This window comes from Siniperca chuatsi, linkage group LG21 (assembly GCF_020085105.1).
Source record: "Siniperca chuatsi isolate FFG_IHB_CAS linkage group LG21, ASM2008510v1, whole genome shotgun sequence".
Taxonomy (NCBI): Eukaryota; Metazoa; Chordata; class Actinopteri; order Centrarchiformes; family Sinipercidae; genus Siniperca; species Siniperca chuatsi.
The window spans coordinates 4596940-4622920 of NC_058062.1; the positions used below are offsets into that span (position 1 = coordinate 4596940).

At 40.2% G+C, this 25981-nt stretch overlaps 1 protein-coding gene across 6 annotated transcripts; it reads right to left on the bottom strand.

Annotated features, from left to right (window-relative positions):
• Window positions 1-230: 230 nt before the first annotated feature.
• med25 (mediator complex subunit 25) lies at window positions 231-23117 on the bottom strand. 6 transcript variants are annotated; one of them, XM_044180125.1, is made up of 20 exons: window positions 22962-23117; window positions 21892-22041; window positions 21756-21801; window positions 21496-21620; window positions 21256-21354; window positions 20538-20658; window positions 20184-20340; window positions 17583-17689; window positions 17359-17434; window positions 16760-17022; window positions 13309-13410; window positions 9511-9593; window positions 9358-9415; window positions 9128-9235; window positions 8333-8509; window positions 3776-3889; window positions 3493-3564; window positions 2311-2481; window positions 2051-2171; window positions 231-813 (listed from the first exon to the last, which is right to left on the bottom strand). In XM_044180125.1, the coding sequence occupies exons 2-20, from the start codon at window positions 22035-22037 to the stop codon at window positions 710-712; spliced, it is 2250 nt and encodes a 749-aa protein (XP_044036060.1). In that variant the 5' UTR covers window positions 22038-22041; window positions 22962-23117; the 3' UTR covers window positions 231-709. The 6 variants fall into 6 exon arrangements, with proteins under 6 accessions (XP_044036060.1, XP_044036059.1, XP_044036058.1 ...); XM_044180124.1 differs by having other exon boundaries at window positions 3776-3886; window positions 9511-9596; XM_044180123.1 differs by having other exon boundaries at window positions 9511-9596.
• Window positions 23118-25981: the final 2864 nt, after the last annotated feature.

Genomic DNA, 25981 nt, shown 5'->3' on the forward strand with positions numbered 1-25981 from the left:
GGCACAAGGGGACTCTCTATGGTTCCACGACATATTGGAGTAGTTAAAATTAACACTGTGACACTATTTGGCAGAAAAAGACACTGAACTATCTATTACTGTGTCTATTTCAGTCTCTCTCTCACCTTAAGGGCACAAGCTGCATTCACACGGGGGGAGACAGGACTGTAGAGACTTTGGCTGGCCATCACAAGCACAAGATTATGCGCATGCATCAACACCAAAACCTCTTCACAATGATAAACGACTTCTTTATTCATCTATGCTCTTTAAGTTTATTTTATCTTCATAAAACAACTTTATCAATAATTAAAAAAGGAGATCTAACTGACAAAAGTAAAATCTCAAAGAAAAGGAAAAAATAACATTTCAGATCCAATGATAAAATGTAAAACTTATAGAAAAGTTGTTTTCAGAAGCATAACATAATTGACTGTTTCGCTGGTTTGGCTTCATCCATTGTGTAGCATGGCGGATTAGTGTGTTGTCTGTTCGACCATTTACATCAAAAACTAATGCTTGCATTGTCTGCCCCTAATTAACTTCAGCTGCTCGGTCCTGTAAAAAAAAAAAAAAAAAAAAACTACTCATGATTCGTTCCTTAATTATGTTGAACATTTGTAGCAATAAAGCAACAGATCGGATGTATGTGTCCAAACTGGCAAATGGCTGCCAAGATTCAACTAAAAACTGAGTCCACAACACTCAATCAGATAAGGTCCATGAGGATTTCATCCTCCATGACACTGGAGACTTGGGGCATCCCGGGTTGGGGTACAGCGCCTCTCTGACCTCCAGACATCAGGATCTGACCTGCACACAGGGTTGGTAGGTTTGGTAGGGGGGTGGAGAGTGAAGAAGACAGATTTAGAGGGATGCTCTTTACTTTTCAGAATTGATACTGATGTAAAAAGTTGGACTTCAAAGCAGGATAGTGACAACTAATAGTAATAGTAATCATTTTCTTTCTTATTTTTTGTAACTCTCTAGAGCTACTTTCTTAGTATTGAGTATTTGTAGGTGTTCTCTTTAATTAAACATAAAGTAAGTACAATGAGTTGTGCAGTTTAAATGACAATTACAGTTTAAAGTCAAATTTTTCCCTACATCTGGATACATTATTTATATTACTACATATGGTTTTCCAAATCATACCATATTTTCTCAAGCATGTTTTTTCTAACTCCCATGCAGCCATCTGTTTCCATTCATTTTGTTTGGAAAGTCAACATAGTAGCACTTGAAATTTGTACTTTAATGTTGTGTATACAGTGATTTGAATTATTTATGTCATGCATGAATGTACTGCCTCAAAGATCAGACATCCAGGACTTCTTGTTGCAGATAGCAAGGTGAAAAAGATGTATAATACATTATTTAGATTTTGTTTTTGTTTTTTCGAAATGAAGCAGCTCAAATCACCTGTCAAAACACAAAGGGCAACCAATGACCAATCTGCACTCCGACTGGTTGTAACTCATCTTCAGTGCACCTTGTGTTTGTCTGGATGGGACTATAGTCTGGCTACCGAAAGAAAATGTATCTTTTAGCAATGGAAATCTTCAAAATTGGAGCTTCAAATCAATTTATAAATGCACCAGAAGTTCTGCAAACTTTTTTAATCAATGTGCACAAAAATAAAGTAAGTTTGACAAATATAAATTTGGGCAGCATGCACACTGGGATGTAATAACTAACTCTCTGCAAGTTCATTTTTGTTAGATACAGATGGCTGCATGTGAAATTGGAAAAAACACATACTTTGGAAAATAGTCTGTAGTAATGTAAAGTTGGCATGCAGTGTAGTAAATGGGATAAAAAGATCTAGAACTGCTCTTTAAGGTCTTTCTATATTTAACTTTGGATGCTTGATGTTACATTTGTATTGAACCAAACATGACTCATCTCCTATACAAGTTGTTGTTATATCCTTTTAGATATCAACCTTATTACCCTTTAATGAGTACATTTCTAGACCTATATTCTAAAATGTCCACTTGAGTCAAATGTTTCTGAACTCCTTCCACCTCTGTGGGGGGTACTTGCTGACCTGCCAAGGGCTGCCTCCACTGGCCCTGCATTGGAGCCCCCCCTCCTGGTGCTGGATGGACCAACTGCTGGCCCAAACCCTGGTGAGACATCATGCCAGGCATGTGAGACACGCCACCCTGCTGTGAAGACAGAGAGACAGAAGAGCCATGTTAGCCTCTACAAAAATTCAAAACTTCCACAAGAGCAGTTATGGTCACTTGATAATCTATGAGACATTTACTACAGGGTGATTCACTCAGCCATTTGTTGCACTCTTACTGGCTGCTGTTGGCTGAGAAGAAGACTACGAAGCTGTGGATTGGCTCCTGGGTTTGAGAGACGGAGTATGGGACCCTGGGGCGGTGCTTGTCCGCTTTGTGCAACCTGGTTGGGTGGCGCGCCGCTGACTGGCGGCTGTTGGTTGGCTGGTCCGGCTGCTCTCATGGTCATCTGAAGGAAAGTTTAAGAAAACCAATTATGAACTAGTTATTAAAAAAAGAAAACCAGCCCATCAAGATGCCAAGATTGAAAATTCCTATAGATTTCGGTTACTCGTGATCAACTTTTTCACTCTTATGTTAACTTCCACATGTTTAATGACTGACCACATAGTCAAAAAGCAAGTGGTCAGGAAATGTTTATGTTTAGAAGTGATTATCACAAAATGACTTGCATGCTGAAAATAATTCTTTGTAGGGCTGTACCCCCCCCCCCATTTATGGTCTAAAGGAGTGTTTACCACCTGATTTTAGTGAAGCTATAATTGTCTACTATATTTTAGATGACATTAGTGCAGCGTTTGAGGATAAACAGGAAATATAACAGTTGTACAGGGTCGATGGTAAACCATCATGTTTTGACCAGGTCTATCCTTGCTGTTGGTTTTGTGTCCATTATCTCATGCTCAATGCACACAGCTCCTATTCAATAAAATATACAAATCTATACATGCATGTTATAAATGAACTATGTTGTTTGTTGTTGTTCCCCAATGGCATGCTACAAGAGGAACATTCAACAGGGACTAGTAAAGTCAACACATGCTGATAGGAAATTAGCTGTCCACCAGCCTGATGCTGAGCAGTGAGATGGGAGTGACAGTGTGTCTGCATGTTTTGTAAAACAAAGGATTCCTAACAGTATGAAAAAATCAGGATGTCCACAAGATCCACAAAGACAAACCAGCTTACTCCTTATTTATGATTATTTCTGACACTACATATGGGCACCATAAATATAAGGACAGATAAAGGACATTGTGTTTCAACATGTACACTGTACTGATAAATCTCTTGTGTGCTCATCTATGTGGTTGAATGAAACTTTTGCACAGTGGAAAAAGATAAAACCTACAACTGAATGATGATATAAAACTTTAAAGCCCTTCAAATTTCAGTTAAGTACCCATGGACACCCTGAACACATGTTGCTTGTATGTTAAGAGGCTACTGCAGGTCTCACCATGTTGTTCTGCCTCTGCTGCTCCTCCATCATAGAGACCTGACTAACAGGGGGCATGCCAACCACCACAGACTGGACACAGGACAGATCAGAGAGAAGGAGGAGTGGGGAGAATGGTGGAAGTGTGAAAAAAAAAAGAGGACAGTGGAGGAAAGGGTTACCAATAAGGCATGCAGAAATCAGCGGGAACTGGGGCAGTAAAGGTGTCAACAACAGGCAGTGCGAGAGGGGAACTGGTGTGGTAACACAGGCAGACATGCCAGCACAGAGTGGGTTCATTTACCTGCTGCTGGACGTTGCCGTGGGAGACAGGAATGGGGCCAGGGGGCCTGTTGAGGAAGTTCGGGTTGGGGGCGACCTGACCGGGCTGCATGGGACCCCCTGCACCGCCCAACTGCTGCATAGAAGCAGAGAGAAAGTGAAACAGCAGTAAGTACATTTTTCCAACAGTGTCATATGGAACAACAGAACATTTTATCACCTTTATTTATGGACTCAGTGTGCATACTCTTCTCCAGCACTGCTCTGCTTCACCTCTATACTCATTAACACCTTAATGTGCAAAGTACAAATACTTTGTTTTTTTCCTCTTGTTTCCCTGTGTTCAGGTTAAGGACTAAAGATGATTGTGGCTAACCGCGTTGCTCAAGAACACCACAACAGTAACAGCAGAGGAGAGCATCAAGGTCAGTGTGATCTGTTAGTGTTTCACACATCCACAAACACTCAAATACAGAGAGAAGAAAAGTTATAAAATGTTCCATAAAGTAATTTGAGAATGATAAAATAAATGAGGGACCGTTAAACATGTAAAGACCTTGTAAAAAAAGATCTTTACATGTTTGTTTTTTTTAAAGCTTGAACAAGCTTTATAGAAGGGAAGGTCCTATCCCAAAAACATGGCAGTCTAGGGCTTGGTAAAAGTCCTATGAAATGGGGGGAAAAAATTAAAACAAAAAATTTAACTAATCTATTATGTAACGGTTGGTATGTTTTGTTGAATGAATTTCATCAGTACAGTCCAATGTGTGAGTTTAACTTTAAGTGTAGGTTTATATATATTTTAATCGATCTTAAAACAATAGGCAAACAAAATGTATGCTTCAAGAAGAGAATCCTGCCCACTGTCCATATCCAAACCCCTGGACAGTTCTCAAATTGAAATTGATGAATGCTATAAGTTTTTAGGTATCTGGATAGATAACAGACTGTTTGAATGTGAGTGATGGGGGACAAAATCCTCAATCCTCGTTTTGTGTATAAAATGTATTCTAAAGTTCAGCGGAGGCTTCAGCAGTCTGAGTTTGACAAAGCAAATCTTTTTTAGTACCAAATTCACTCTGTGTTTTTGCACGAAACAAGGACTCACATCACTTATACATGATAACCCTTGTTGTGAGCAGTTTCATGTAGGAACTATTTTCTTTCTACCGATACTTCCTACATGAAACTGCTCACAAGGTCTGTGGATTATCTTGAGTAACCGGGTCATGATTTCTGGAAAGAGACATTGCTGTTGAGTTTTTCAAATGTTTTTTTTGGCGCTTTGAGCACCACAAGGCGAGTGCCATATAGTCCCATTATATTTCAAAAATGCAGACATCTCTACAGACATTATCTCCAAAACTCGGCAACTCACAACAAAACAATAGATGGATAAATAACACTACAGGTAAGAGGAAAAATATATATTTTTGATTTTGGGGTGAACTGTCCCTTTAAAAAGTCATACCCATTTTAAAAAGCTGGACAAGAGGGTTGGTCAGAGGGTTATTGGTTCAAAAAAAAAAAAAATTCTACAAAGTCTAATATTTGGATATTTCTGTATTGTCAAAATGAATCCATAATCTATATTTTCAGTCAACATATTTTCCGCATGTAATGGATGTTTACTGTGTTAACAACCTTGAGAGTGTTAGGCTGAAACCAAATAGTCGACTTTGTTCATGATGTGTGCAGATGGAAAGCAAAAACAAACATGGATACGATGATACACCATTGGAGATTTAACTTCAAGCACCACCTGCTGAGGTGTTTGCTATTTTGGAATTCATCGTTTAAAACAAACTGAAGCTTGATGACTAAAGCCGTCACATACAATATCCATCCGGAGTTTAAATGCAGAGTAAGAAGAAAGGAAGCAACCTGTTGCTGTCCCTGCCAATGGATTCTGGAAACACATCTGTAAGGTAGGTTCGGATTATTCAGAAATATATCCTAACACTTAAAACTCTGAAGATACACTGACTCTATTTCACATTTTATTTGCAGTCCTCTACTGTAGAGGAATCGCAATATGAGACTGATAACTGCTTAAGAAGCAAAATTTGAAACTGTCAGCAGTGCTCCTGAGTTAGCTGTGCTCTGCAGGTGCTGTGGTGGCTTGTGTGTTTCTACACTGAGTGAGAGACAAGGAGGACTGAAGGGTGTTTCATCCATCCTCTAAGCACAAATTATTAACTAGAGACTCAGGGGAAAAAAGTGTGATGGAAAAACATCTTCACTTATCCATCTTGCTGAATCTGAACAAATCACCCTGGGATAGTGCTAATGCACGGTGTGTTTTCTGACCAACAATAACTGCGCAGCACACAGCTTTATGTCTTTTGAGGGAACAAACAAAACAGCTGCCTGTTTCTCTCTTCTTCCGTCTATGATTTATCTCCTGTCTTTAACCCAGTAACCTGTAAAGTCCTGGATCAGGATTTAGGGCCCGCACCACTTTTCAGGGAGGAATATTCAATTTTGTCTTGCTGTAAACAGAACAAACTGCAATCTCGTCTCGAAGAATGCCACTTCAGGGCTTTGCACAGAGAAACCTTAACTGCTGGTCCAAATTGAAATTTTAATTACGTTAAGATTGCTGTAGCGCTTCCCTATTAGCAATGCAGCACTGAATATGTGATGATACACAAGACGCAAAAAAAAACCCCTCTTCATTACAATTTCATGTCTTCTGCCTTCTCTAAATGCCCTGATGCTCATACACACACGGCTTCAAGTTACATATATGGCTGACACGCTTTTGCGAAGACATAAAATTAGCAGGGTGAGTAAACAAGCGCGATCACCGCTGATGAAACACGCTTCATTTTTAAATGGCGTAAACGGACATGCTGCTTCTCTGTGACTGGATGCTGCATTGTTTCAGAGCTATGCAGCATCCCTCCTCACTGGATACAATAAGCTGGAGTGGAGCCCCGTGATGGAAAAAAACAGCTAATCCAGAGGACACATTTTAAATCACCCTGTCTCCAGGGATGAAGACGAACAGAGATGGAAAGTGAAATGTCCATGTCATGTGAACAAGGCAGTGTTTGTGACCTGTAATGAACTCAGCGTCAAGAACTGGTCTATCTTTACCAGAGAAGCTGGAAGAGGGGGCCTGTCCCTAAAGGTTGGCACACACCAATGCCACTCCATTGCTTCTCCTACAGCTCGTCTCATGTAATGTTAACATCTGGGCAGCCTGAACTGAAAATTTTATATCTACCCGAGTTGTGCTGTGTTTAAAGCTGAATCCCACAACTTTTTCATTTTCAAACTATAGCAAAGATGACGGAGCAACTAGTGTGAATATTTTGTTTTTTTGAAAGTCTTTCAACTTGTTGGTGTACAACTGACGAGGTAAGATGAATGTATTTTTTAACTGCTGGCATGACATTACACAGCACAGGTATTGTAAAACAAGACAGGTGTAATAGGACTAGGGTTGCAACTAACAACTATTTTCATTATTGTATAAATCTGCCGTCTATTTTTTCAATTAGTGTTTGGTTTATAAATGTAAGAAAATTGTGAAAAATGCCCAGCACAGTTTCCCAGAGCCCAATGTGACATATTCACATTGCTTGTTTTCTCTGACCAACAAGCTAAAACCTGAATATATTCAATTTACTATCACGTAGGACTACAGAAACCAAATTTCACATTTAAGCAGCTGGAACCAGCACATTTTGGGCATTTTTGCTTTAAAATGTCTTAAACACATAATCGCTTAACAAAAAAATTATCTGATTCATTTTACATTGACTAATCAACTAATTGCTTCAGCTCTAAATCTGACAAACCCACCAACACTTCCCAGTAGCAGAGTATGGAAAGTGTCTCATACCACAGTAAATGTGTCATTTCTAGTGGTTCTCCACATTCCACCGCAGAGATAGATGTAATAATTACATTAATTAAAAACAATTACAAATTTAAGCTTTAAGATTGTTTTTGGTGCCGTAATTTAAACAGTTGACATTCAAGCCTGTTATTCGTCATCAATGTACACTCTGTGGCCACAAACTGATCATTATAGGCATCATAAAAGTAGACTTTATGGCAGAACAGTTGTATTTGATTCATTAGATTGTACAGGTGTACCTAATAAAGTGGACACTGAGTGTATAAAGAAAATCTTAAAAGCCATCAAGCTCTAAATGCATGTTAACATAGTATATTTACTATAAACAATAACCTAACACTGTACTCAATGCACAGTATTCAACATAAACAGTGCATATGTATTGCACCTACAATTCCCTCTCTTAAGCAGAGATAAAGAGGTGGCAGTGCAACAGTCAGCTAATGTTGCAGTAGGAATTCAGCTAATGCTAGCCCCATTGGCCTCTACTAGAGTGAGAGACGTTAGTGGCTGCTGTGAAGATACTGGGCTCGCTAAATGAAATGTCAATAACAATGCGCCTTAATGCCGTAAACAATGCACCTCAATTCCCCGGTGCTTCTCTATAATGCCTCCTCATTATCACCTCCTTTTGGTCTCCCCACTTCACACTGAAACCTTCCTCTTTTCCCACCAGCTCCACTTCTTCCCCCTCCTATTACCACTCACCGCTCTGTGCTGCTGGACCTGCTTGTGGTTGGTGATGACTTGCCGGATGCCATTGACAAAGCCGCTCTGGTCGTTGGGAATGAGGCCCATGAATATTCTCTTCTTGGATGAGTAGAGCAGCATCAGCACCCGCACTTCACAGGGCGAAGTCGTGTGGGGGAAGTGGACACAGCCGGCCTGCAGGGAGGGTCACAAGGCAGATTAAGACCTTGACATGTGACCCTGTCGTAATTATGGGATGGGCTCGGGCTCGGGGACATAACCCACTCCTGAGCTCCTTTGCCCAATCAAACATATCGGTTTTATAAATTGAATGCAAATGGTATTAACTTAATTCATTCTGTGCTTTCCCTGGACCGTAAATCAAATTCAGGCAAAGAGGCAGAGCTCAGCTGGACTGAATACTATTAATGCCTCTGCTATTTCTCAGTGGTATTACCTGATTAACAATGCACCACACTGACAGAACCCCCATCATTATGCTAGCCTTCTGGAACTGAATCAAAACTTAAACATTAAAATATTTTGTCCGATCTGATAGCAAAGCATGTTTAAAATCATATTATCTGGTTTGAAAGTGAATAAATGTATGGCCTGGAACCCCCTCTAGAGTCTTTACCACAACACTGCAACACAGCTTAATGTTCAGTACAACTACTGGACAGAGGTGGGACCTGCACTCAGTTGCCACTCATGGAAAATGTATTGAGGTATACTGAATGATGGAAAAGATTGGGGACATGGAGGGAACACACATTTTAGGCTCAGGGAGAGGTAGAGTGCTTGAAAACTTACAAAACCATTGGCCATAATGCGGTACAGGCCTTTCAGCGACTCCACGTCTTTGTTGGTGAAGAGAAACTGAACCATTCGAGAGTTTCTGAAGAGGTGACCTAAGGTTGTCTACAGAAAGAGCAGGCAAGAGAGGATTTAGTTATACATCATTCATACACAAGTCACTGCTGCAAACAAGAGTTGCCACAACACTTTCACACACTAAAACAAAAGACAAAAAATGGTCTCACGAGTAGTTGCTGTGGAATCAGCTGCATGATGAGCTTCTGCGGCCACTGGTCTGTGTTTCTGTTTAGATACACAATGGCAGTGTTAAACTGTGTGCACAAAACAACCCATCCTTTACTACAGATGAAGTCCATGGTGTTTGACTGGTTACTCACAGATTTTCCCCTTGGTTAACATGCACTTGACATGGCAGAGAACGCGTCAGTTTGGTGGTTGAATCCATTGAAGATGCTTTAGGCTTCTGGCAGGGATTATTATAGAGAGAAAGGAGTGACACAAAAAGAGGAGGAAAGTTAGAAAGTGAAAAATATGTTTGCATATTGTTTTACTGAGCTTGTTCTGCATTAAAGGTTCCCTGTGAAGTTTTAGACTTGTAGCAATATGGAGCTCTTATTCTATAAGTGCATGCGCACGAGGAAGTACATGTACGCACATACAGTATATGATATGCAGATATGCTGCAATGCGCCAGCAAAGCCAGGGAAGAAGACTGTATGTTAGTAAACATGGATGTAAACAATGCTGGATTTAAAATGCTTGGCTTTGCAAATGTTTTATGAGGAAGGAAATGCACTCGACACATTTGTTAGACCTAAAGGATACACACAAGGCGTTTTGGTGAGTAACACCGAATGTAAAGATAACTTTTGTTTGTTTAAAAGAAAACTCCACAGGGCCACTTTAAATTGTACATGTGGCTCAAGGAAACCAGTCACTGCGTGGTGAAAAAAAAAACTATTGCTTTTAACACATTTACATATTTTTAAATAATTCACACCTCCAGATTTTTAACTTTAAAGGGGAGTGTGTTCTAATTGTCTTAGAATCACAACGCCAACCGAGAAAGCCTATGCCAAAGTGCTCGAAAGGAGACTCCAAGTAACGGTCCAACCTTATTATGGTGGTCGACATTTTTACTCTTTCACAACTAATTAAATGGACAACAAATTTGTCTACTTTCTTTTTTTCTTATAACTGCAGAGGCACTACCTGATTATGGGGTGCATGGGTTGCTGTTGTGATTCATTGGTACTCATTACACTCCTGGCAAGAGCTGTGTTCACATTCTTAAAGAGCTTTCATACCAGAAGCGCAAGTTTGACACTGCGCAGATTCAGCCCACTATTTCCAATGGAGAGTGGCTGTGCTCGTGTGTTCACTAGGATTGACAGGAGCTGGTGGTGACAATTTTATTGTAGAAAGGAATGACGGAAAAGTTTTGTGATTCCCAGAGGTATTTACTGTAACTCTACTCTCCGATCCCACCGGGACTTGAGTAAAAAATCTTAAGCATAGATGAAAACTTCCAAGAGGACAGGGATACCAAGTTAGAGAACTATTATTGTGATTGTTTACATTACGCTGTGGTCCATAGCATCCTAGTTAGCTGCTTTGTAGGATTATGTGCTGCTCTTTATTCTGTGCACTACCTCTGAAACTGCTGTTAGTATTAACTAAAGCATGTTCAATGAGAGCACTGGACTCCAGCAAGGGTGTGCTCTGTTTCCTTTGTTGTTTGTCATATTCATGGACAGGATATCAAGGTGCTGCTAAGGACTGGTGACATTGGAGTGGCACCTTCAATTTTCAATTTCAATTCAATTCAGCACCTGCAAATCTGGCATCATGGGTCTCTACAAAGAATAAGCTTGATTGCTCAATCGTGGTGATGGAGGAGCTGTTGTCCCAAGTGAGGAGGGTCAGGTAGTCTGATTCAGTAGTGGGTATTCTCAGTCTATGTGACAATTAAGTTAAGTTGAGGTGGTTCAGCTAAGGATGCCTTCTAACCATCTCTTCTGGAGGTGCTCTGGGAATGAACAACTGCTGGAGACACCAGTGAAGACCCAACACATGAGTAGTTGGACAATATTGCTGATGAAAAGGAGATGTGGGCTGCCCTGCTCACCCTTGTGCCACTGTGACCCCAATCAGGATAATCAATTAAAAAAATGGAAGATGGATGGAATTTTAAAGACTTGCAGATAACCTGTTCCTTAGCAAAATGTCAAGAATGAAAAAGAAAAAGAAAAACTTTCTAAGCCCATCAATACAGTAATCCCACTGGGGAAGCCGCCAGCACTCTTCCATCTTCAGGCCATCAATACAGGATCAATGATCAATCAATCACATATAAGTCAGGCCTACTATAGTTCCTGTGCTGTCCATTACAAATGTATTGTGTTGGGCTTTCTCTGCAGACGAATGGGTTATTCATTTCCAGGGCTTGCTAAAGCAGAAATGAAAGGGAGCCTGAGTAACAAAATGGTGGAGAGTAAAAAAAGCACAATTGTGTTCAAACACATCTACCTTAAATTAGTGGTTGGATTAAATGTTAGCAAAACCATTTCAGAGAGTTACCCCACATTTTAGACAACAAAAGCTTTCAGGAATTAACTGACTGAAATTCAGCCAAAACAGAACAAACCATATTGATACCACTGTACTCAGAGCAAGCTCTGGCCAAGTGTGTTGGCATCCCTTGTGAGAGTTTTCATCCACAACTATTTCTTCAAATGAGTTTAAGTGTCAGTAGTATAATTCTCCTCAACATTACACCAGAGGAGAATCACTTACAGAGTTGAAAACCTAATAAGTGAACTGAAGGAGGAAATGGCAGATTAGGAGCAATGTTTCATGCTCACAGACAAGATTAAGAGTTTCCTGAGCTTCCCACTCTTATTCCTGTCCATTTAACTGACTTAGATAATTCTGACAAACAGAAGAGGGAGGATGCGACTATAGTCAATAGAGGCGATTGATCCGAGTCTGTCCACCAAACACAAACACTTGAAGGCCTCATGAGTGTCCCATAAAAGCCATTAACATCCATTTTCCAGGCTAAGCACTGACACTGTAAACTAAAACGATTTGACCTTGTGCTAAACCATTAGCAGTAGGACAATAAGACGATGTGCAATTAATCATAATGTACAATAACCAATGATAAGTGGTTATTGTAGGTGGGACTTACTTCAGTGATAGGTCCTAGACAGTGGTGATGATCACAACTCCAGTTATCAAGTCCTACTGGTTTTTATTCCAGATGTCTAATACAGACTGATTTACAACTGGGGTATCAGACACTTATTTTCTTTCTTGCTGAGTTAGATAAGTAGATCGATACCACTCTCATATCTGTCCAGTAAATATAAAGCTGGAGCCAGCAGAAGTTTAGCACAGCTTAGCATATAGACTGGAAAAAGGGGGAAACAGCTACCTCTGTCCAAATGTAACAAAATACACCTACCAGCACCCTAAAGCTCACTAATTAAATTGTATCTTGTTCCTCGTCAGGTGAGGTTGCCAGGCAACCAGGGGAGACTCTAGGAAGTTACTGTGCCTGACCAAGAAAAACTCCTGCACATAACCCCCAATAAAACCACAACTTGTTGTTTTTACAACTTCAAAAAAAACCTTTGGTTTTGTACATGTTTTAAACAAACAAGATATAACATGTTAATAACATGTGTGAACTTTAGAGATGCTCATATGCAGATTTTGTTTCCTTTGGGCCAAGCTAGGCTAGCTATTTCTCCATGTTTTCAGTCTTTATGCAAACCTAAGCTAATAGGCAGCTGGTTGTAGTCTGATATTTACCATACAGATACAAAAGTGGTATCAATCTTCGCATCTAACTCTTGGCAAGACAGCATTTCCCAAAATGTTCAACTATTCCTTCAACTGACCTCTGTCCCCTGAAACTGGAGGACTAAAGCTGGGAATCACTGAACTAGAATGGCTTTCACCTCAGCCAGAACGCTGACTTTTAATCATAAATGCTCGCTAATGCATTTCGGGGGGAAAAAAGACCACTTAACATTAAGTTGTCAGTAGTATAAGTGATTCTAATTAAACTGCAGGGATTGATCTTAACAATACTTTCTTTTAAAAGGTTTCTAATATTGCCAACCACTCTGCATAAATTCAAAATCTGATTTTTTACTGAGTGTTACCTCTTGCCACTCCAGAACACCGGTCCATGCTACAATCTTATTGGCCACACCTTGCGGCTGTCCAATTGGATTTGCATTGCCTTGAGCACCAGACACACCAGGCTGTCAAGAAAATAGAAGAGGAGGGGGTTACATGTAGTGTACTAGTACAATTTAAGACCAGACCCTTTACCAGTCAGAAATATAAGTGTACTTGTCAATTCAAAAGGAAAAAAACAGAGACTAATAGATGATTTTCATAAAGTTAATAATATAAAACATGCAATTGTGTAGAGCTGATTAAAGTGGAACATCATTAAATATTAGATGTGGCTAATTTTAGATAATGTCATCTATATTAACATAAGATTCACAAGTATGTTGTACTACTAGAGAGAAAAATTAATGAATGAATTGAAAAACAGAAAAAAAACAACACTGACTGTACCCACAATGATTTTCTAGGGAAAAGGGAACATCGTCTGGTTTTGATCTGATAGTAGTACTAACATTTAAAATTCATTTTGATATTAGACTTCAGACAGTGTGTTAGTCTGCAAACTCAGTTCTAGGCTGCTGGTGCTACGGCATCACAGATTAAAGTCTTGGTTCTCTGATTTCTAACTTGAGCAGGGCCACTTACATTTGAAAATATCAATATGATTTAAACATTAATAGTGTTTACAAGGGGGTGAGAATAGCAAATCAACTCTTTAGCTGAGTGCCGTGAGTTATTTAAACTCCACAGAATGTTGTCTATGATGAACTTACAACTAGCATAGCGAAATACAACTCTACACAAGGTTAACATTTCACATTTAAGGATCCAGTCACCAATCAAAGACAAGTTATCCTTATACTGCTATAATAAAATATCCATGTTCAACCCATGCTTCTCAACAAGAGGCTGAATTGTGTGGTTATTTTTGACTCTGTGTTCAAATTTGACAAACAAAGTCTGTCATCAGGAGTAGCTTTGTTAACATGAAGTCGATAGCAAAAAACTGTCTTTTGGAGATCTGGAGATTGTCTTACATGCTTTTATTACCTCACATCTAGACTACTGCAACTCTCTTTATGTGGGAGTCAGTCAGTCAGTCTCCCCTAGCTTGCCTGCAGCTACTGTAGTTCAAAACGCAGCAGTGAAAATCCTCTCTGGTACCAAGAAGAGAGACCACATCTCCCCTGTACTAGCCTCCCTTCACTGGATGCCAGTGAAATATAGAATTGATAGATTTTTTTAAAAATGTGTTTTTAAAGCTCTGCATGGTTTGGCATGAGCGTGCATTTCTGATCTCTTTGGTCCTTATTCTACATCCAGACCACTCAGATCAGTTACTCCCCACTATTAAACTACTACTTCTACTATTAAAATAAAAAATAAAAGAAATAAAAAAGAAAAAAAATAATTTTGAAAGACAAAGAATCTACAGACCTTGTTATGAGCAGTTTCATATAGAAACTATCAGTAGAAAAAAAATTGTTGCTGAGACATTGCTGTTGAGTTTTTCAAATGTATTTTTCTGGCACTTTGAGGACCACAAGCCAAGTGCCATATAGTTCCATTATATTCCAGTTCACCAATCTTTTCCACTACAGGAACTTGGCCTGTAATCCAAAGCTTCCCATAACCTGAACTGCTGCTTTGTGCTTCCACTGTGTTTTACAAACCAAAATGTTTTGTATATTCATCACTGAAACGGTGCAAACAATCTTAAGTTTATGCAGATAAATAAATAACAAGGCCGCAAAACATGCATGTCACACATTCTGAATCAGAATATTACCTGTAGATTGAAACACACTTCCTTGCAGTGCTTATCTGAACGTCCTGCATTACGAAAGGAATAGTTCAACATTTTGGGAATTAATTCCCTTTCATGCCGAGTGTTAGATGAGAAGATTGGTACCACTCTCATATGTTTCCGTTAAATATTAAGCTAGACTCAGGAGATGGTTAGCTTTGCACAGCACAAAGTAGGAAGTAGGCAGGGGGAAACAGCTAGGCTGGCTCTCTCCAAAGGTAACAAAATCCACCTACCAGCAGCTCTAAAGCTCACTAATGTTGAATGAATGTAACATGTTATATCTTGTTTATTTATTGTCATTGTTTGTTTATTTATTGTCATTGGGCTCATCTCTGATGGGAGGGTGGTGTCATCCACAAACTTCAGGAGCTTGATGGATTGGTGTCTGGAGGTGCAGCTGTTGGTGTACAGGGAGAAGAGCAGAGGAGAAAGAATGCAGCCTTGAGGAGAACCAATGCTGATGGTCCGGGAGTCAGAGACATGTTTCCCCAGCCTCACGTTCTGCCTCCCGTCGGACAGGAAGTCTGTGATCCATCTGCAGGTGGAGTCAGGCACACTCAGCTGGGAGAGCTTGTCCTGTAGCAGTGCCGGGATGATGGTGTTGAAGGCAGAGCTGAAATCCACAAACAGGATCCTGCGTAGGTTCCTGAGGAGTCCAGGTGCTGGAGGATGAAGTGGAGGGCCGTGTTTACTGCATCATCTAACAACCTGTTGGCTCTGTAGGCAAACTGCAGGGGGTCCAGGAGTGGGTCTGTGATAGCTTTGAGGTGGGGCAACACAAGATGCTAAAAAGACTTCATTACCACAGAGGTCAGGGCGACGGGTCTGTAGTTATTAAGTCGTGTGGTCCTTGGTTTTTTGGGGATGGGGATGATGGTGGAGGATTTGAAGCAGGCTGGCACATGGCATGTCTCCAGTGAGGTGTTAAAGATGTCCGTGAACACTGGAGACAGCTGATCAGCACAGTGCTTCAGGGTGGATGGGGAGACAGAGGAAGCCCCTTCCAGGCAGAAGCAGAGTTGTTGGCTGAGAACTGGTGTTTTAGTCGTTTAGCTTCTCTCACAGCCTTGGACAGTTTTTGTTTCTTTTTGTTTTTACACTTCGGTTGTTGTAAGGATTAAACAAATGAGATATAACATGTTCAATTGTGAGCTTTAGAGGTGCTGGTAGATTGATTTTGTTACCTTTGGACACAGCCAGGCTAACTCTTTCCCCCGTTTCTAGTCTTTGTGCTAAAATAAGCTAAGCTAAGGTAATCAGCTGATGGCCTTATATTTACCAGACTGATATCACAGTGTTATCGATCTTCTCATCTAACTCTTGGCAAGAAAACAAATAAGTGTATTCCCCAAAATGTTGAACTATTCCTTTAATTTCTGTGTTTGCCATGTTGGAAATTAACAGTTGCTTCGCCCCCCACAAGAGTGCCTTGAACTTGGATATTGTAACACGTCCTGAGCAGTGCGAGCACCCAAAGCGGTGGGAGTACAGAGTAAACTGAAGCAGAACCTGTGACAATGGCTACATGTTAAGTTACGTGTCGTTAAGCTTTTGTAGTGGTAAATGTCCACAAGTTTTGTGTCAGTCTCATCAAAAGGATGAAATAAAACAACAAAACAGATATTAGAGGTGTTATTGGTTTTATCTTGATTATCATAACTTACCATGTTGGGCTGTGCTGAAGGCACTGTGGGCTGATTCACTGTGGGTTGCTGCTGAGGTGGCGCCTGTGGCTGCTGATTGGGTATAGGCTGTCCTGGGGGTGGGACTGGCTGCTGCTGATTGGGAGTAACTTGTTGCTGTGACATCAAGGGCTGTGTTGCTGTGGTGACTGTTGATATGCTGGGCTGACTGAGCTTCACCCCAGGGACTGATGGGATGGTTGGCTGACCAGAGAACGGAGGACCTTGATTGACCATTCCTGGGACTGGAGGAGGGAGAGGGACCACAACAGAAATCAGAACAGATACCTCTTTTAAATACATACAACATGGCCATTACCGACCATCGGAAAAAATCCATTCTGACTGTAACACTTATTTTTGATTACTTTTCATTTTTACTAATCTAAAAATACAATAATTATAGGTCACTCTGGGTGAGAGCATCTAGTAAATACAGCAACACCATCAGCAGCTTTACTGTAAAATGCACAGACACCATCACACATACAGTATGCAGACACAGGGACACCGCAACTACTGGAAAAGCTCAGCTAACATAAATTGTTCACAAAGGCCCCTAGAGTCCACTGGTAACTCACAGCGACTCTTCTGGTTGTTGGCTGCCTCGACGGCCATCTGTGCAGCCACCTGAGCAGCAGTCATGGGGGCCGGATTCTGTCAGCAAGCAGATTAAAGGAAGACAATGCTGGGTAAAACGTTTTAGGGAAGGAACATAAACACCACTGTCTGAAACTGAGCCAAAAGCAGGCGGCAAGAATTAGTCTCCAGGCAGCCTTGAGCTGTGTGGCTGCTTGCCCATTACCTGATAAGGGTGGGTTGTGTTAATGGGTGGAGGGGGCTGCGAAGCTCCAGGCAGTGGCTGAGGAGGGAGGACAGGTTTGAGTGGCCCAGGTCCTCCACCTGAGGAAACTGGAGACAGACAGTGAGCTTAGAGTTTTTACAGTTCTGAGATGTAAACTTAAGAATGCTCCAATGTAGGACTAAAATATGCTTCACTTTTAGGGAAGCACTAAGACATATTTACAAAGGAATTCCCTCCTACTCACAGAAAGGTGTAGGAGTAACCATTAGGAATAGCTCAAAAAGTTTTTATTTACAACTGCTGAAACTACTGCAAGCTAAAGAATGACTTCACAATTACCACATATCTTGCAACCATATTAGTGGGGGTGTTATTATAGGAAAATGGCCAAAATAAAATAAAAACAAAACCAGACTGAAGCATGAAGGGAAGTCTGCTGATGGTAGAGGAGGCACCTCAGAGAAATAATAAAAGGGGCAATCTAGCAACACAGTGAGAAGCACAGATAAAAAAAGACGCATGGAAAGAGATAACATTAATGCTAGCTTTACTCTCGTCATTCACAACTCTGACAAATGCAAAAAATGTGGTGCAACATCCTATCAAAAGTGTGTCTGGAGATAAGAAGCTTACAAGAATGCAGCTGCTACAACTGGGAAACTATGAAACTAAACTGCACTATTCTGCACGTTGCTACATATAACATATTCATAATCATGAATAATGCTATACTGTATGAGCATTCCAAGACTCCTAGAAGGTGTGTGCTTGTCTACGTCTCCATAATATAAGTAAGTTAAGATTAGTCTATATTGCACTTTTCAAAACAAAAGTTACAAAATGCTTCACAATAAAAAAATTTATTTGCATTTACTGCATCTATCTAGGATCATAACTGGCTACACCTAACCAACTTAAGAGACCTCTGCAGCTAATTCAAAAAGAATTCAGTCAAGGAATAAGGTAAGTAGCTTCTATTATTAAAGCTGCACTGACTGATTGTTTTGACCACTTGTGGGCAGACAAGCTCCACGACCAGCTGACAAACACACAGCTTTTACATAGTATCTCCTAAAAGAATTCGTTACGGCTAACCTGCTAGCAAGCAGTTGCCTATTTACACAACCAGCGGACACAGAGCAACAATAGCTTTCATTTGGACAGGATGCAAGTCTAATAGATATTCCTATGTTAGCTGTGGTTTGGTCTCCACTCACTCCTGAGAAAACCATCTGTCTCTTTAGCTGCGAGATATTCAACTTTCTGCTAGTTGCTAACTTCGTCTGATGTTTAATGCTTGGCAAATAGCATACAGTAAACCAATTTTATCGGAGCATTTTGATAGAGATTAGTAAAGATTGAGCAATAGCCCTATGAGTGCACGATTCAGTGCATAGGTTCTGGGTTGTGAAACAGCTATCTATTGCCACCTGTAGGGTTTAATGATAGGGTTTATCCGTAAAGGCGTTAATAACAGAATGAACTTTACCTGTGAACCACAAAAAACCTTTATAGTCTGCTTATTCACAGATACCGATTAACACATTTACATTACAACATTACATCAATCATACAATAAATACTGTTAAAAATATCCTCACAGTTTAATGCAATTCTATATCTTTAAAGGTTCTGTAAATGAGATTCTGAACATTAATATAGCAGCAAACAACTATCTGCTATATAAAGATATAGTGGAGTCATGGTGTGCTGAGCAGAGGATGACATCACACCCCCTCTGACTGTGTTGTTATCGCAGCCTCTCTGGACTTTGTTTATACAGCCGCACCGGCCACGCATGTTAGTGCACGTGAGTCTATCGTATGAAACTGTTCATCTGTGAGGAGAGCTGTTTTTTTCCTCATCTAACATAGTGAATTAAGGATTACTTCAATCAAACCAGAGTTGGTGATTGTTGGAACAGTGGAGAGACAAACAAAGACGGTTTTGGTGAGTTTTATTTTGTTTCTGTTGAGTTTGAAGTGTGTTTAATGATGGTCTGCAAGGTAAAATTATTGTTTGGAGTCTGGTGGCGGGCGAGAGCGATAATACGGCTGTTTCTGGTTAAACAAAAAAGATCGTACTGTTTAACTAAAAAGTCTAGCTCTGTAGCGATCCTTTCCATAATGTTGTCTGACACTTAGAATAACAATCTGGCCCGTCAGTGGCAAAAACAAGCACTTTTAGGGGACGCACTTTGATGGGCGCATCTGTACACAGCACCAATTGCAGCCTGTTTCACGATTGCTGGTTGAGGCGTAGAGCCAGAATATTACTGTGAATTAAGGGTTTATTTCGACCAAACCAGAGTTTGTGATTGTTGGAACAGTGGAAAGACGGTTTTGGTGAGTTTTATTTTGTTTCTGTCCAGTTTGAATGAAGTGTGTTTTACGATGATCTGCAAGGTAAAATTACTGTTTTTCTCAATGGAGTCTGGTGGGCTGTAGTGCCATTTGTTTTGGTCTGAGATGCTGGTGCTCTAGTGCAACATTTAGTGGCAGTGAATGTTGTTTACAGCTCCTTACATTTTAACTGATTTGGACAGACTGGTCTGAGTGTAGCGGCCACCACACAAACAAGGTGTTAAATTACGTTTCTCACCTGGAAGCGATATACCTCTGACGAGGACCATGTGGAAGGGGTCTTGACTGTAGTCTGGATGGGGTTCAACCGCACCTCCTACTGGAGACGCCCGCTCAAACAAAGCCCTTAGAGCGGGCAGTTTCCGAGGAGCCACCACAGAGAAGTGAATTCCTCTCTAAGAAATATGAAAATGAAATATATTCAATGTAATATATTCATTTTGCATTTTACCTATTTAATAAAGTAAATCAAATACAAATATCACTGATACTACCCAATTCATAGAATAATAACAAAAAAAATGACACAATTAAGATTGTCATGCCTAATTAAGTACCTAATTGAGACAATATCACAATATCAGTAACTCACATCTCTGATGATTTTGACCAAGTTGTCTGCCGTACAGCCGGTGTAGCTGACACTCTCCACAGCAGGAAGCAGGTATGGAGGAGAGTTACACAGCAGTACACACACCTTGTGGGTTTGACCTCTGGCAAAGGTAGAAAGAGAGAAAGCAAAAAGCTGAGATTTTCATCACTACTAGAATTACCCATTCAGTTGCTAAATAACTGTGGATCCCCCCCCATCACTCAGTTCAGGTGGTTGCCACTTACAGAAGCCAAAGTGCAATCTGTAGATCTGTTTACAGCTGCTTCAATGGAGACACTCAGTGTGTGTATTTTTTCATGGTTTTCTTGCCTACAGTAGGTCGACATCAAACAGTAGGAAAACCTCTCACTAAGCCAGTACTTTGGCGTTATCAAGCAAAAAGGGGACAACCATTTTGTCCAATAACCGGGTTCTGTTACTTCCTCACTTGAGTGCGCCAGCCTGCATGCTGCCTGTTGCCATAGCTCCGTCTCGTCATCTTAAAAAGTTTCCCCTCGGGGATCAATAAAGTATTTCTGATTCTGATACTGATGACCAAACAGGACATGCATCGAAGTTGTAATAGTGTCAAATACTTCTAAAGGAGCAATAGATTGCTTAGTAATGATCCTTCCATTGGTGGGCAGTGACTGTACTTTAAAAATATGTAGACTGTTCCAAGGAATTAGTAAGCAGTGTGAAACAAAGACTGCCTTACATTTGCTCCCTCATCTTCTTAAAGTCATCAAAGAGCTGTAAGGCCACAGAGAGTCCCTCTGCAATTAGACTACAGCTTTCTGCTCCACCTCCCATGAACCTGTAAAGAAAAACAGGGTAATATTTAATATTTGCAAAATCATACTGTCTCCTTTATCTCTGTTATGATAAAATAAGGCAATATGAAACCACAAAAATGTCAACTTTGTAAAAATCAAGTATATAATTTTCAACAACTTACTGGATGCTGTCGATCCATGAGACAAACTCAAAGGCAGAGCTGGTTGGTGCGTGACACTGGACATATGACTCAGGAGCACAGTCCACTGTGTTGAACACCACAAGACCATACTGTGTCCCTCCATACTTGAAGGAAAAAATAAACATGGGAATATTTATATTAGCAATATTAAAAAATGCATTTCCAAGCAATTATCTTTAGAAACCATTGTCAAATTTTTTTTTATTGAAACATTAAAAAAATAAGGGGGAAACACTCACATCTCCACCAAAATCTGTTTCTGCTGGGGGGCCTCCATTGAAATATCTATGGTAAATAAAATCAAAAATAATAGACATGATTACATGAATAATAAAGGAATAACTTAGCAAAGCAGGAGTGTCTTAGTGTCCTTACTCAATAGCTGGAAGTATGTAATTTTTCCTTAGAGATTCAAAGTAGGGTCCAAGGTTTGCTGTCCCTTCAATGACAAACACTACATCAGCCACCTGGTTGGTCCCAGGCTTAGTGGACGGCTCCATGAGTGCCGAACCTGCCACCATGGATCTGGACAAGAAGAGGGGACAGATTATACATTTTTATGTAATTCTAAATGAGAGACCTCCATGCCATAGCAGTAAATCTATTAGGACGTTTCCACTGCTCGACATTTCCTAGGTGACAAAGAAGCTTTTGAGGACTTCAGAAACTTTACCTGCGTTTCAACTGTAGGAACTAGGAACTACATTTTTTTCCTAAGTTTCCTAACTTCTTAACTGCAGTACGAAGTAAAACAACAACAGGGAGAGATGGGCGGCACTACTTTAAGGATTATCCACGCTTCCCAATATTTAATACTTATGACTGCATGGAAAATCTGAACCGAAACTCGTAGGTGCCATTCTCTGGGATACAGAGAAAGAAACAAGTCGTAATGCAACCTTGCTTTTGTTCCTTTCAGAACGTTTTACTTTCCGCTATTCGTTAACGTTTTACATTCAAAAAGCATCACACATGTAAATAAAGTTCAGACTTAACAATTCGATCCCCTCTCATGCCTGCAATATTCATTCGACACAAGCGAAAATGAACCACTAGTTTTATTAAAATAAGCACTGTTTGTTGCTTCAAGTTCTGCTGAACCCAAGAGAGCAAGTTGAGAAGACAACGTTAGGCAGCTGAAGTTATTGTGCACTGGGGCTTGTCTGGCTAATAAGGTAATATTATCCAACCTAACTCACTGCTAAAACAAATCAACCATGCCTGACTAATATTATTAGCCTATTTCAGTGCAGTGGTGAGTTAGAAGGCATGCAAACGAAAGCAAAAGCAGTCTGCATGGCCAAAACACCACCTGAACTGCACAGAGCTTTTCATTCACTGTGTTAGATAGGTAGGTAAACGTCAGTGAGCGATTTAAGCTAACATAGTGAGAATAACCTCAACTAGCCGGCCGCCATCTGGCTAGAAAAGTGATGTGGACTGACCTTGTGGTATATGACTGCCAGTCGGGTAGTGGGATCAGTTAAACACAAATATAACATAAAGCTTGAATTAGCACTAACTACACAGCATTGCTAGCATAATCATTTGTTGTATTTTGACGGAAGTGACAAACCGACCCGCCCACAAATTGTGACGTAACGGCCATCTTCTTCGTTTTTTATTCTTGTGCATACAAGACGCTCCGGGGTGGAGTGCTGCCTCCCGCAGTTCAAAACTTCAATCAAGCTAGATTTTCTCAAGCTGTAACGATATTCTCTTATATTTGTTTTGATAAGTGCTCTATAAATAAAGTTTTATTTATTATTATTTATTTATATCGGCCCGTAGCATCCAAACACTGAAAATCAATCTTCTTCACGTGCTCATTTTTGTAATGTCGCCAACTTATTATCATGTGGCAAGTAAGGTAAGGCAAGCTCATTTGTATAGCACCTTTCAATACCAAGGCATTTCAAAGTGCTTTACATGAGATATAAAAAAAGACATTACATTAAGACAAGCTACAGTATAAAGGAAACAAAAGGCAATATAAAAAGACAAAATAATTGTTTTTCATTTCAATTCATTGTGTTTTACATAAGATCAAAGTGCTTTACATGAGACATAAAAAAGACATTACATTAAGAGAAGATATAAATCCGGTATTATTACAGTACATACTTATCATCAACCGGTAAATCCACTTTGTACTTTACACTTATTTTAATTTTATACTTATATCCACTTGGTACTTAATTTATCTGACCTGTATTATAGTGTATTATATTTTTTGCTTAGTACTTCTATTCCTGTGTGCACTGACATGATAGTGAGCTGCTGTAACAAAGAGTTTCCCCTCGGGGATCAATAAAGTATTTCTGATTCTGATTCTGATAAAGGAAACAAAAGGCAATATAGAAAGACAAAATGTGATTTTTAAAAGGTAAAGTAAAATCGAAGATAAAAATCTGAAAAAATGTAACAAAATGGAATAAGCAGCATACAGTGCAGGATGTGAATGAATAGCCCCAAATGAAGGCAGTGGCAAAAAGAAAAGCTTTAAACCTTGAAATCAGAAGAACTGAGAGTTGGAGCGGGCCTAAGTTTTCTGGGAGGCTGTTCCAGACATGACGTGCATAAAAACTGAATGCTGCTACTCCATGTTAAGTTTTGTCTCTGGGCAAGGGCGTAGCACAAAATTCTGGACCCTGTATGTAGGCATTCTCTCTGAAGCCCTCTATTAATTCTAGTATCTTTGTGGGCCCTCCTCACATGAGCCCCCCCACCCCCAGTCCTACGCCTAAGCACACCTGTCCCAGGTGACGGTTCATAACATTGCAGCCAATTAGTGGCTGCATTCTTATCGAGCCAACTGCTTACTGTAAAACAATACATGACCACACTGAGCGTAAATGAAGCTTGGAGGTATGAGGTCATCACTGAACATTATCTTGGCTTAAACCCCTTACCCTCACTACAAGTGCAAGTGCTCTGCCAGTAGCATTAGTCATGAGAAAGGTCATCTGTTATCATATCTGCCTCAAATCCATCTAATGGCCATCCTGAGAGCAGGGGGCCAACAGAGGGCCTTCTTCCAGAGTAAAACTAAGAATCTACACAAGAGTTCATAAAAATCCTGATTGTTAAAGAACACTCGCTTTTATAGATTACAATGACAGAAACGTGGTCTTCAGTTTTGCTCTGTTGACCAGCTCAAGATCATGTTCAGATTTGTCTTGTAAAAATCAAATATATTTGATTTAACCGTGGAGCCAAGACTAGTCTGATGCTCAGTCTGGAAAGAAGAGATTTTAATCATAATCCGGAACACGTTCCTGGCATTATGTGAATAGCCGAATAGATACTGCTACAAGACCTACTAGACCCCAGGCCTAACTGAATAATTGACCTTCAGCATGTTTCTTGCAATGAACATGTCGAAAGTGAAGTGCTTTCTGAAACATGCACCACTCAAGGATCAGTGCATTCTAGACAAATCCCCTGGAGCATGTTACAGTTTTGCAGGAGCCATGATAAAATCATGCAAGATGTGTTCATTTGATGAAAGCAAAAGTACACTTAAGACTCCTGAGAGACATGAAGACATTAAGCTACTCAAACCTGAAGGTATTGACTTACATTTCTTCAGAGATTGATAGATGTTTGTCAAGATACTGCCTTTTATGTTTGAAACAACTGGTTGTGCTCAAGTGCTGTTGAACCAGATCTCCAGGAGATGTCAGCAAATATCTACAGTAAGTACAGTAGATGCCTGGTCTTTATCAGAGAGACAAGGTTACGGATTGTAACCTAAAGGGCCTCTTCTTCACTGAGCTCCAGAAAGCCTTGAGATGATGTATCTATGGAATGTATATGCTGTATTTAGACTGAGTAAAGTTACATAAAGGAAAAGCTCCAGGGACAAAAGCCATGATGTACTGTAGCGTCTCTCCTTAGAAAATATATCTTCTAACCATTATGTTAATGATATTTAAATGTTTGTGTTTTGATTCTTGAAATAATGACTGTCAGGTTTAGCTTGTTTGCATTTTTTTCCATTTAACCTTTCTTCCCCAACACTTACCCATCCCCTCCAAAACCTCAGAGCTGAAAACTAGAGCATCATTAGTACAGCAGCTATCAGCATGCTAACCTGCTGTCAGATCAGCACAATGCACCGGCAGCTAACCTGTAGTTGTAACACATCAGCGCACTGTTTATGTGGTTCCAACAATAGCATCTAGTCCCCTGTGGCACTGCCAGCCAGTCAGCTCAGCACAGCGTTCAGCAAAGGGCTTCAGAGCTCATCAAACTCAAAACTCCCACAGAAACAATGCTCCATATCAATTTAACCCAAATTCTAGGGAGGGCAACAAGATGTGGGCTCAAGCGGCTTTTCCATTTCTGTGTCAGTAAGCAGGGCCACTTCCGGCGACCTAAGAAAAGTTCATTTGAGGGAGGGTTTATGCCCAAGGCTACGCCCCTCGATGCAAACATTAAACCCCCACAGAGCTTTTTATTG

Excerpts from the sequence above, each read along its gene's own strand:
- med25 (XM_044180123.1), bottom strand. The coding sequence starts at position 22,037 with ATGGTGGCAGGTTCGGCACTCATGGAGCCGTCCACTAAGCCTGGGACC. Across the intron at positions 13,411-16,759 it reads CTTCAGCACAGCCCAACATG|CCTGGTGTGTCTGGTGCTCA; the intron begins GTAAGTTATGAT and ends TTTTCTTGACAG. Across the intron at positions 9,416-9,510 it reads GTTAACCAAGGGGAAAATCT|AAACACAGACCAGTGGCCGC; the intron begins GTGAGTAACCAG and ends GTATCTAAACAG.